The following is a 12620-nucleotide window of genomic DNA, read 5'->3' on the forward strand; positions in this document are numbered from 1 at the left end:
ATAGTGATAGTGATTTTTTTTTAGCCAAGAAATAATATAAATTTTATTTATTTTTTGTTTATTTTATTTTTTTAGTAGCGAATCTATAACTGTAAGGGTACAGTTATAGATTTACACATTTTGGTACTTGTGTTTCCGTCATACAATGTTCAAGAACCCATCCCTCCACCAGTGCCCATTCTCCACCACCGATGAAGCCAGTATCCCTCCCACCCCAATCCCATCACCCCACCCCACCCCACCTCTGTGGCAGGGCATTCCCTTTTGTTCTCTCTCTCCTTTTGGGTGTTGTGGTTTGCAATAGGGGTACTGAGTGGTCATCGTGTTCAATCTAGTCTACTTTCAGCACGCATCTCCCTTCCAGAGTGGGTCCTCCAACCACATTTTACTTGGTGTTCCCTTCTCTATCTGAGCTGCCTTTTCCCCCAGCATGTGAGGCCGGCTTCCAAACCATGGAGCAAACCTCCTGGTACTTATTTCTACTATTCTTGGATGTTAGTCTCCTATTTTGTTATTTTATATTCCACAGATGAGCGCAATCTTTCTGTGTCTGTCTCTTTCTGACTCATTTCACTTAGCATGATATTTTCCATGATGATCCCCTTATATGCAAAGGTCATGACTTCATCTTTTCTAACAGCTGCATAGTATTCCATTGTATAGATGTACCAAAGTTTCTTTAACCAGTCATCTGTTCTTGGGCACTCGGGTTTTTTCCAGATTCTGGTTATTGTAAACAGTGATGCATTGAACGTGTAAGTGCAGATGTCATTTCGACTATACATTTTTGCTTCTCTGGGATATATTCCCAGCAATGGTATTGCTGGGTCAAATGGGAGCTCAACTTCTAATTTTTTGAGAAGAGTCCATATTGTTTTCCAAAAGGGCTGAACTAGTTGGCATCCCCACCAGCAGCGTAGAAGGGTTCCTTTCTTCCCATGTCCATGCCAACAGCGGTTGCTTTTATTCTTTTGGATGTGTGCCAGTCTCTGTGGTATGAGGTGGTATCTCATAGTTGTTTTGATCTGCATCTCCCTAATGATTAGTGATGAAGAGCATTTTTTTATGTGCCTTTTGGCCATTCATATCTCTTCCTTGAGAAAGTTTCTGTTCATTTCTTCGCCCCATTTTCTGATGGGGTTGGATGTTTTCTTCTTGTAGAGTTCAACCAGTGCCTTGTATAACCTTGATATTAACCCCTTATCTGATGGATGCTGGGTGAATATCCTTTCCCATTCTGTAGATTGTCTTTGTATTCTGGTCACTGTATTTTTTTGCGGTGCAGAAGCTTCTTAGTTTTATATAGTCCCATTTGTTTATCTCAATACAGTGATTTTTTTCCCTCCTCTTTCAACTCAACTATAATAGCCTGTGTGCCAATGAAATTATGTTGTAAGTATCAGGTTCACACCTTTTCAATTCAGAATTACTTGGTAGTATGTCTGGCCCTTGAGCCCATCTGCAAATCTCTTACATTTGCATCTTGCACTCTTTTGTGGGGAGTGTTGTTTGGAAACACGTCAGCAGTGCTCAGAACTTGCTCAGGGTTTCTCTTGGCTTTGTGCTGTGGGAGCACTCCCAGCCGTGCTGGGCACCGATTCAGGGTTACCTGCGTGCAAGGTGGGCATTTTGTCCCCGTACTGTCTCGCCTGCCCCATTGTGCATCTTTGTGTCATTTCATACAATATGACTCTCTCCTCACAGAGCAAAATCCTCAATGAGTGGTTACTTAGTTTTTTCACTCCCATGCCAGTTAGTCTCTCAGTTTGTTTCAAAAGTGGCAAGCCATAATTTTCACATGTCATGTACAGATAGCCAGTCCCATCAAAGTAATGTCACACGGGCAGCTTCTACACATACTTTATTTATAAATATATAAATATTAAAAAAATAAACTCTATTAGAAACATAAATTATAATATTCAACTTGAAGAATGGAAGTATTTCTCTTTCGTGATGGTATTCAGCCTTTCCAAGAGGCTTTTGAGTGTACTCTTCCTGTCTTCTGTCACGGGACAATGGGTCTGCAATAGAAATACTTCATTAGCTCCCACTGTCATTGCACCATCAGTGAGTCCTGCCCACTCTAGCCCTTGCCGCCTGAGCAAAGCGCAGACGGGTGCCTCCAGGCTAGTCTGTTGGGGAAACTGCCCCTGCCTGCATCCTGCAGGATTAACCCCTTGTCAGTGCTTAACATTTCACAGCAGTGGCCAGTGCCCCAGCTGCAGGCTCTGGAGATCTGTGGACAGATTGTTGCTGCTCAGGGCTGTGGTATGAAGACTCAGTTCTGTCCTCAACCACTCAGACAGCTTCCTCCACTTGTCTTCCTGCCCATTAGCCAACAACACCACTGCTTGGTGGCATGTTGAGAGTAGAGGATTCTGGGTATCTACCATAGGCCATGTTTGGGTTTGAATCTCAGCTCTAACCAACTTATTAATTTTATTGCTTCGGATGGACAACTTCATTGATAAGTTGTTTCCAGTCTTTTCCTTTGTAAAGCAGGGCAGTGGTTCAGAGTTCATTAGGATTAAAGGTGCGATTGAGGGCCAGGAAGATGGTTCAGGGGTGAGGAGCATGCCTTGCACATGTCCAGCCCTAGTTTGAGACCCTGTACTACATGGCCGACCAAGATCATGGAGTGTGTCCCTAGAGGCCGCTGAGCACTCAGGCAGTCCCTGGCACTACAGGGCCTGAGCAGTGTCTCATTCCCAACCCTAGCACTGACCACTGGGAGTGGCCCCCATGCCCCCTGAGTACTGCTTGGGAGGCATCACCCCTCCTCAGAGAAAAAGAGAATGAGCACTGTGTCAGCTGCATGTTCTGAGTGAGGAGGCTGACCCAGGGACCCAATGAAGGTCTCTGGCACCTCTACTTGGCCTTAGTAACGTCTGCTCTTGGCTTTTCCTCACTCCTGCGTGATTACTTCTCTCTTCTCTACAGAACCATCTTACTGGTATATAACCTGATAGTGGGGGAGGGAGGGGAGAGAGAAGCTTGGGACTGGGGCTGTGGCTCAAGCAGTAGAGCACATGTCTTGTATGTCCAAGACTGTTGGTGCCCCAGCTCCAGCACTGCTGGGTGTGGCCCTGGAGTGCCACCGTGGCTCCCCTCCCAGAGAAGATGCTTCGCTCACCCCATCCCTGTCCTTCATCTACATTGTTCATTCCTCTGTACCCAGAGTTACTCCGAAGACTTTTCTATTCCTTCTCTTTCCCTCCTTCCTCTTCCTCTTCCCTGCCTTTATTCTCTGTGGATCAGTGACCTGGCTCAGTCTCCATCTGACCTGGCCGTTCACTGTGTGAGACACAGTCACGCTCTGCCTTGCCTTTGTTTGCCTTCGAAGGCATCACTCTGGCATCTTCCTCCTCCACCGGCTCTTTGGGCATCTTGTTTGCCCGACCCTTCTCTTTCTGACCTCCACAGGCTAGAGCATGGCTGGGCCTGGCTCTTGACTCTTTTTCTCTGTGTCATTCAGATCTGTGATTTCTAAATCCTTCTGAGGACTCTTCTTTTTTTTTTTTCTTTTTTGGGTCACACCCGGCGATGCACAGTGGTTACTCCTGGCTCTGCACTCAGGAATTATTCCTGGCGGTGCTCAGGGGACCATATGGGATGCTGGGAATCGAACCCGGTCGGCCGCATGCAAGGCAAACGCCCTACCCGCTATGCCATCACTCCAGCCCCAGGACTCTTCATTTTATAGCAAAGGTTTTTTTTTTCTTTTTGGCTTTTTGGGTCACACCCGGCTATACTCAGGGGTTACTTCTGGCTCTGCACTCAGGAATTACTCCTGGTGGTGCTCGGGAGACCATATGGGTTTCTGGGAATCGAACCCGGTCAGCCGCATCCAAGGCAAATGCCCTACCCACTATGCTATCATCCAGCCCCTATTTTATAGCAACATTTTTAACTCCCTAAGTGTCAGCCTTTCCCAGCAATCTTCCCAACATGTCCACTTGGCCATCCAGTCAGGCATCTCCTGACTTACAAAACCAACGGTTATTTTGTTAATTCGCATCTGCCCCACCTCTTTGCCTCCTCATTCCCAGCCCTACCATCTTCCAGATTTATCAGCTCTCCCTCAGGGACCCAGGCTAGAGACTAAGAAGTTTGTCACCTTCACTCTCCCCCACTCTCACCCCATCTGCCTCTGTTCTTAGCGATGACCAGTAGACCATCTTTTGTGCCTACACACCATCGAGTCTATGGTGCATCAGAGTGAGCCTTGCCAATCATATGTCAGATTGTCATCTCCAGCCTACTCAAAACCCTGTTCTGTTTCCCACCATGATTGGGGCAGAATCCAAAGGGCCTGCACCTCACAACTAAGGCTTAGTGGTAGTGAGTCGTATGCCCAACCTATATGGAGCCCTCATTCAGTCCTCGGCACTGGCAAGGAGATAATCCAAAGGCCCTGTGTGACCTGCTCACCTTGCTTATTCTGATGCAGCCACGCTGCCATTCCCATTCCTTCTTCCTGTACTTTTATTTTTTCCAGTCACTCATATGTTTATACCTTCACTTAATTCAAATTCTTGCTATTAAGTCAGTCCCCTCCCTCAGTGACACCCATGTTCCTTCTTCCGTGAAGCACTGCCACTCCTGAGCATCACATGACACGTTTGCCCCTGCTAGGACATTCTGTGAGAGCTTTGCCTTCATCCTAGATCCCTGGGCTCAGGACAGTACCCGCCACTCTCAGAGCCTCAGCAAAAAATTTGTTTCGGGAGCTAATGGACATCATGACTCAGAGGAGTGCTTAGGAGTGAAGCTGCTACCAGCCACCACAAACCAATCTGTCCGTTGAACTCAGCTCACCATGTTGGCCAGGCTGCTGAGGTTCTTGTCGAGCCCCCTCAGGAAGCGATATAGACATTTGTGATCCTTATAGAACTGCCGGAGCACCGTAGCGGCCCTGCAGAAGAGTTCCGTCCTGGTTGTATTCTGGAAAGAGAAATGCCACAGATATCCATGCATTAACTTTCTTTTGGACACAGCAGAGAGAGTTCTTCTGATTTTGTCTTTCTAGGCAGGCAAGTGAAAGAAGCCCATACTGTCTCAGGGAAGTGTGCAAGTACGGAAACCCATCAGGTATTCGTGCCATGGTAGAGAAGGAGGCTGGCTACAGCCCCGAACGTCTGTCAGTGACTCCTCCTGAAGGCCCTGAAATTGCAGCCGCCTCCTCGCGGTTTCCCTTCCCTGGGAGGGTGCGGTGACATGACAGAGTCACTCCGCTGCACAGCACATGCCTGTTTGCTGTTTTTGTTTTTCACCCTAGCCAAGTTGTTGCTTTTGGTGGAAGGTGCCCACATTCTATTATCACTCTCTCATTCTTGTAAGGTTCTACAGCCCAGGTATCCCTGGGAATTCTACTTCCTCTTGTCCCGGGCAGGGCTGCTTCAGGCAGCACTTGGTATTTAGAGCCCCTGGAGACAACTCAGGTGAAGGAAGGCCTTCCTAAGCCCAGAGGAGGTGAGTGGGTCTGGGCTGGGTGCCCAGCAGTGGGTCTGTGGGGTGCAGGGGTGGGTGGAGGTGTCGGGGATCAGGAGAGGGCGGATCAAGGGAAGTTTCAGGGAATGATGCCTTGGACACAGTTTCTGGAAGGGTCATTTGGGCTCACAGGCGCGGATCCAGAACTGCCTTGAAACTGGGTGGCCGTGACCTGGGTCTGGCCATCTGACTGTCTAGAGAATGACGGAGCCTTTGACTCAGGTATGTGCCAGTAGAGAAACCACTTTTGCTGGGAACCTGGGAGAGGGACTGAGCCTCCACCTGCATGGGGCTCGGGGTCTCCTATGGCCTCCCTCTGGAGAATGGAGGCGCAGAGCCAGGAGAGTGGGCTCAGGCTGAGTCGGGCCATCTGGACAGGGAACGCTCTGTTCATCCTCGATCTTCCACCAGGCCGTGCGCTGGAGCCTGACTCGTGGCCTGTTGAATTAGGTTCCTGATGGATTATGACTAGTTGTGAGGGTAATGCTATGTAAAATTGAAAAATACCCTCTAAAGATAAGTTTTCAAAGGACTCTCTAAGGATAAGTTGGATAAAATTGGAATTGGAAAAAGTTTGGAGCAAATTCTAAAGGCTTTGGTTTCATTCTGGTGACTCGGGGCAGCACTGTGCCCCTCAGGCTTGCAGCTCTGCTCCCATCTGCTGGCGCAGGCTTTGCTACTGAGCATGTTCCGAAGAGCCAGGGGGCGGGGCTGGGGTACACCCTTAGCAGCCTGGCAGAAACAAAAAAGAGGCAAAATAGGGCCTGAGCTGCTCGCCCCACTCCACCCCCCAAAGAAAGGGAAAATAAACTTTTGTCACAGAAAGCAAGCAGCCCAAATGAACTATGAGGTGATAAATGTTTCCAAACATTGATGATCTTGGTCTTTAAAAAAAATTTTTTTAAATTTTTTGGGGGGGTCACACCTGGCACTGCACAGGGGTTACTCCTGGATCATGCACTCAGAAATTACTCCTGGCGGTGCTCGGGGACCATATGGGATGCTGGGAATTGAACCCGGGTCCACCGAGTGCAGGGCAAGTGCCTACCTGCTATGCTATTGCTCCAGCCCCTTAAATTTAATTTTATATAAAGTTGTTCACAATGATCTGATGCATTTACCAATCCCACCACCATTACATCTTGTCACTACCATATTTTGAATGTGTCCACCGCCATCCCCAAAGTCTGCCACCAACGCAGGACCTAAATAATTTATTTTGTATGAATAGTCCTCTAAAAATGGAAGGTCTTGGTCTCTTTATACTAAAACTTGTTTTGTATAAATGATGCCAGCCCCCAGTGGGCCCAGAGGGGCAACAGAGTGCCAGGGGAGGCTATTCAATGACAGTGACTGCCAGATTCTGGTTCTTAAGTGGCTTCATTTAGGATGACTAAACAAACAAACATGCCTATTGGTGTTGCATTTGTCATCCCCACTTCTGCTACATGTGTTCAGTGCTAGACACTTAGAAAACCCTTCATTTTCACTTGGTGATGATTCTTTCAATTGAAAAAAAATAGATTTAAGTTGGTAAGCAAAGAACCTTCTGGGAAGTTAGCTCAGTGTTTCTCTTTTCTCACTGTGGCTCTCTTCCAACCTCGTTTCCTTCCTGTGCGCCACCCCCTCCATCCTACCAGTTGATCCCCTTAGTTTGTGTCAAGTACCCGCATTTGTGCGATCTTTACCTGTGACCTGTGAACCCCTGGGAGCCTGGGAGCTCACACAGGTGGGCCTTTTGGCCCCTGATTAGCAAACTCCCCCTTCTGACTGCCCACGGTGCCCTTTCTCTCAGGGACATCGGGAAGGGTGTGGCCTCTGAAGTCCAGTGTGCTTCTGCACATTGTCTTCAGGAACTACCAGAGGCAGGATACACCCCAACCTTTAGGTACTGAAATTCTTACTCCTCAAAAGAGGCAAAGTTGCCTGGATTTGGGGAAGAAACGTCACTTCTCTTCTAACACAGATAAGTAACTTTCCACCCCATGCTTTTACCTGTGTGGGTTTTGAAAATTAACAACTTTTCCTTATCCTAAATTATCTTAACAGATAAGTAAGTGATACTGGGAGAAGTAGAAGCAGTGGAAGGAAGTGCATGTGACATGGGTAAGAGTGGGGTCACAGCCTGAGCTCGGAGTCATGGAGGATTTGATCATTTCTAACCACTGGCCCCTTTTTCTTAGAATTATTCTGCAATCAGCTTTTTCCCTCCCTTAATCAAGAGTTGTATCATTTTGCCATAATACTTTCCACTAAGAGTTGGATTTCAGCCAACTTTCAAAATAACTTCCGTATTTTCACCGGTGGGGGGGGGGTGGCCTTGGAGGGGGGGCAGGTTGAGTTCCCTTTCCCGTTCCTGAGCAGAGTCCGGTAGCCGAAGACCTCTGGAACCCAGCCACAGCCATGCTCAAGGCCACTCCCCACACACTCAGACAAGCCTCACTCATGAAGGAACCTAGGTGTGCGGAACTCAGGGCTGAGATCTCCAAGCCTGCTCAGATCTGACTGGGCCTCTTCCACCCAGATCCCCCTTTTTCCAGTAGCTAGGCAGTCACACCCACAAACTGCCCCTGTCGCCATGTAATCCCATCAACAGCCAAGATCCAGAGACTATAGAACAAAGCTCCTGGAAGTGTGCGGCCACATTTGCGGCTGCAGGACCTCTTATTGTCTAGTTCTCCCTCTTGGAGAACCCGGCAAGCTAGTTCTCCCTCTTGGAGAACCCGGCAAGCTACCGAGAGTATACTGCCCACATGTCAGAGCCTGGCAAGCTCTCCGTGGTGCATTCTATATGCCAAAAACAGTAAAAATGATGAGACCCTGAAAGAGCCTCCAATGCGGCACCATTGGGAAGGACGAGTAAAGAGAGGCTGCTAAAATCTCAGGGCTAGGATGAATGGAGATGTTACTGGTGCCCGCTCGAGCAAATCAATGAACAAGGGGATGACAGTGATACAGTGATACAGTGATCTTCAGTTGTAGAAACTGAGGCACAAAGAGGCGTGCTTGACAAAGGCCTCACAGCTAGTTCATGTCAGAACTGGGGCTGCTATCACAGGCGTCTCCATTCAGACCTTCAGCACTTTTTTCAGGCACCCTCCCAGCATGTAACCTCCTCTAGAGAACCCACTGGGCCTTGTTTCTTAGAACCCAGTGGACCTTTGACTGGTATTTATAGGAACAGAATATTAATATGCTATATGGTATTACATAAATCTTTTCTAATCCCTACCAACCTACTGATAGACTGGTATAGAATGAGACTCTGAAACTGGTATATAATGAGACTTTGAAGGGCAGAATTCTAAAATATTATATAAATTGTAATTTAAATAATAATATATAGTTATACATAGCATATTTATACAATTATAAATAATAGTACAAATATTCCATACCTATGACTTTTTTTTTGCCTTTGGGTCACACCCTGTGATATTCAGGGGTTACTCCTGGCTCTGCACTCAGGAATTACTCCTGACAGTGCTCAGAGGACCATATGGGATGCTGGGGATCAAATCAGGGTCGGCATGCAAGGAAAACGTCCTCCCCGCTGTACTATTGCTCCCGCCCACCTGTGACTTCTAAAATAATATTTTTTACTTTTTTTTCTTGTGGTCATGGGGATTGAACCCAGGGCCACACACATGCAGTGCAATTGTTCTACCACTAAGCTATATCCACCAGCTAAAAGAATCTTAAGTGAAATCAGACCAGGTAAATGCCTGAAGAGAATAAGCTCCTTCTATGGTCTGGATGCTAGGCATGGCCCTGCCACCCCACTGCACTTTGCACTGGCCCGGTTACCCCCTCTCATACACATGGAAAGCAGGTAGTTAGGAGACCACTGGTTTAATTGAAGCTTTGGGTGTTTTCATTCTCAGTTGTGTGTTTCCATGAAAACAGGAACTGATATGCACAAAGCTATTGATATGGCTGTAGTCATGTGTTTGTCAGAGAAAACACACTATCAGCTGTCAAATCTATCTCCTCCCACTACAGATAAGGGGGTGGGGAAATGAGCCAGCACCGGAGGCCGAAAGCAAGATGGCTGAGCTGCCAGAAGCAGGGAGAGGTGGAAACCCGTCCCAAAGGACAGTTCCAGACCAGGTTGGAAGGGAGTTGGCAGGACAGAGCAAACTGATCTGATCGGCTCTGGACAGCCAGTCTGGTGCTAGTGGATGATCAGGTGGTAGAAGGGGGCTCTGGTAATTCATACCTTTTCTGTTGCCATAGGAAGTCTCTTAGACAAAATGAAAGCGCTCTCAACCTGTAATCTCAATATCTGGTTCTGTGAGAGTATTTGGTTTTTAAGAAACTATGGGCCAGATAAATTTTCTTTTTCATAAGACATTTATCGAGTGCCTTTTGTATCACAGGCGCTACATGGGAGGCTGGGTAAAATGCGAAAGAGCTCTTCCTTGACAAGGATCTAAGTTCGGATGTTAAAACCCAAGCTTTCTCTCACGTATCTTCTTTCTCAAATGAAACCAGAAACACCAGGACGTTTTTTAGTATAAAGACCAGGATCTTCAGTGTTTGGAAACATCCAATACCTTATATTTAATTTGGGCCTGCTTACTTTCCATTACAAGAGTTCATTTCTTTTTTTGGAGTGGGGGAGGTGGCCCACACCCAGCAGTGCTAGAGAGGGGTTCCTCTGGCTGTGCTGGGGGACTATGTGGTACTGGAGATGGAACCCAGGGCTCCTACATACAAAGCATGTGCTCCAGCCCTTGCAAATGTCTCTGATTCAAATCGTTGTGGCTGGCTTTCCTCTCCAAAATCGCCCAGATGCCAAAGCAAGCGCGGGACAGTCTTACCTTTGGGGCAGCGAAGACATCTGCTACGGTCAGCTCCAGACAGGCATCCTTGACCCAGGAAGGGCGGAGAGAGCAAAAGACAGAATTAGTACCGACTCTACCAAGTGAGCCTTGCTGAGCAGCCCTCATTCCCTCATTCCCTGCAGTTCCTCAATGGGGGGAGGGGGCGATGCCAAGGCAGAGTGTTCTCTTTGCTCCCCCGTGCTGCCAATAGGCCTCCAACTAGCATCATCCCTAGAAGCCGTGGTAGTCTAAGAACTGCCGGCGGCATCATCATCTGGAGAGATAGTGCCAGATAGCTCACTCACCTTTCTTTCTGTGAGAGTGTTCAGCGTTCTGATGACCTCTCGCAGGACAATAGTCTTTCTGTGTACATGGGCCATGTTGCTGGTACATGCTAGTAAGCAGAGCAGAGTGGCCATCAGTTGGGAGGCGAGACCCATCAATACAGCTCTATTTTTCACTGGTAGTATAAGACAATTAGTTTACTCGGGGGAACCAACAATGCACTCTGACACAGATATCTCTATATATAGATTTTGAAATTGCTGAAATAAGGGAAAATTCATTTACATTGGAAAAAACCAAGTTTTCGATCTTTGGGGGCCAATCACAGCTCCCATTAGAAAAGAAAAAAAGCCCCATTAGAAAACAGGTAAGATGTTCCTTTGAAATAAAAACCAAGAGGAAAATGAAACCATTTTAAAAAATCAACTACAAAGTAGCATCATAGGAAATTACACCATAATTTGTTCTTTAGATTAATCTTATCAGCTTGGGGTTGCTGCTGGCGTTTTTGCTTTGCAGAGAAGAGAATTAGTTTTAGTGCGGTCCTCTTGGGGAAAGAGTAATATTAAGAAGTTTCTCTTCAATAGTATTTCAGCTTGGCTTCTTCCAGTGACAGGTGGCATCTTGGAAACGCCTTCCATGAAAAAACTGATCTTGGATTCTTTCTCTAGATGGAAGGAAACTAACGGGCACCAACATCGTCTTGTCCTAGCATGCAGGCGTGCCGTTCTTTCAGGATTTGGGAATTGACAGATTGAGTCTCAACTGGGATCCAAGTTGGGTCATCACAGTTCTACAAGGTCTTTAACAAGAAGGAAGTCTCGGGGCTGGAGTGATAGCACAGCGGGTAGGGCGTTTGCCTTGCACGCAGCTGACCCGGGTTCGATTCCCAGCATCCCATATGGTCCTCTGAGCACCGCCAGGGGTAATTCCTGAGTGCAGAGCCAGGAGTGACCCCTGTGCATTGCCGAGTGTGACTCAAAAAGCAAAAAAAAAAAGGAAGTCTCTAGCAGACACTGTGTGTGTGTGTGTGTGTGTGTGTGTGTGTGTGTGTGTGTGTGTGTGTTTTAGGAATAACCACTCTTTAAATGGAACTTCAAAACATCCCCAGGGCTGGGGACATAGCTCGGCGGGAAATTATATGCTGTTTATGGGCAAGCTGCTGGTTTCCAGGCCAGGCCACACACACACACACACACACACACACACACACAAACTCATAACACAGATACATAACTGAGAGGGTAGAATCCAACTGTTACTGACTGACAAATCACTTGTCTCTATATTATCACGCCACTGCCCTGCTGCCTGAGTCTGATTTCCAGCGTCCTGGTGATGTCCTGACCCCCCGTCACTCAGGTGCAGCACAATCCTGCCATGCCCTGCACACTGTGGCCTCTTCCTCCCCGAGCCTCTTTGTTCTGTTTCTCTTAGCTTCTGACCTTCCTCCAGCAGATCTCGGAGAAAGGGCATGGCCAAGGTTGTTGCTTTGTTCGGGATGCTTTTTACTGTGCTGTACATGCCACGGAGTAGGGGATTTCATATTGTACCAGAAGGTTTTTAGACTGTCGGACTCTTCCTTTTGCACTGAGGCCAAGTTTGCCAACCTTGTTGTTGATGGCCAAATGTCACAGGTTAGAGGTACAGCCTCCCCCAGACTGCCCTCCCTCAGATGTCAGCCGCTAACCCGGGGGTCCTGGGGCCACCCTCACAACCTGTCCTCCTGCAGGACAATGTGAACACAGACTCCAAGACACGGTCCTTTTTGGTAGTCTGATGTTTTGTAGAATGTCATTATTGTTAAAAAAAAAAAAAGAAAAAGAAAAACTTTAAGAAACTTGGGGGGAAAAAAAGAGAGTTCCTGCTGTCTGTCCCCTCAGGTTCAATGACACACAGTGGACAGACTTGTGAAGGGACACATTGTAAACAAAGAAGCAACTTTGGAGCCAGAGAGATAGTAGGGCATTTGCTTTATACATGGGTTCAATCCCTGGCATCCCATATGGTCCCTAG

At 47.4% G+C, this 12620-nt stretch overlaps 1 protein-coding gene across 1 annotated transcript; it reads right to left on the minus strand.

Annotated features, from left to right (window-relative positions):
* Window positions 1-1922: 1922 nt before the first annotated feature.
* IL4 (interleukin 4) lies at window positions 1923-10759 on the minus strand. The gene is made up of 4 exons (XM_004609965.2): window positions 10625-10759; window positions 10317-10364; window positions 4822-4947; window positions 1923-2024 (listed from the first exon to the last, which is right to left on the minus strand). The coding sequence occupies exons 1-4, from the start codon at window positions 10757-10759 to the stop codon at window positions 1923-1925; spliced, it is 411 nt and encodes a 136-aa protein (XP_004610022.1).
* Between the last annotated feature and the right edge of the window lie 1861 nt (window positions 10760-12620).

The sequence above is a fragment of the Sorex araneus genome, chromosome 6 (assembly GCF_027595985.1).
Source record: "Sorex araneus isolate mSorAra2 chromosome 6, mSorAra2.pri, whole genome shotgun sequence".
NCBI classification, from domain to species: Eukaryota; Metazoa; Chordata; class Mammalia; order Eulipotyphla; family Soricidae; genus Sorex; species Sorex araneus.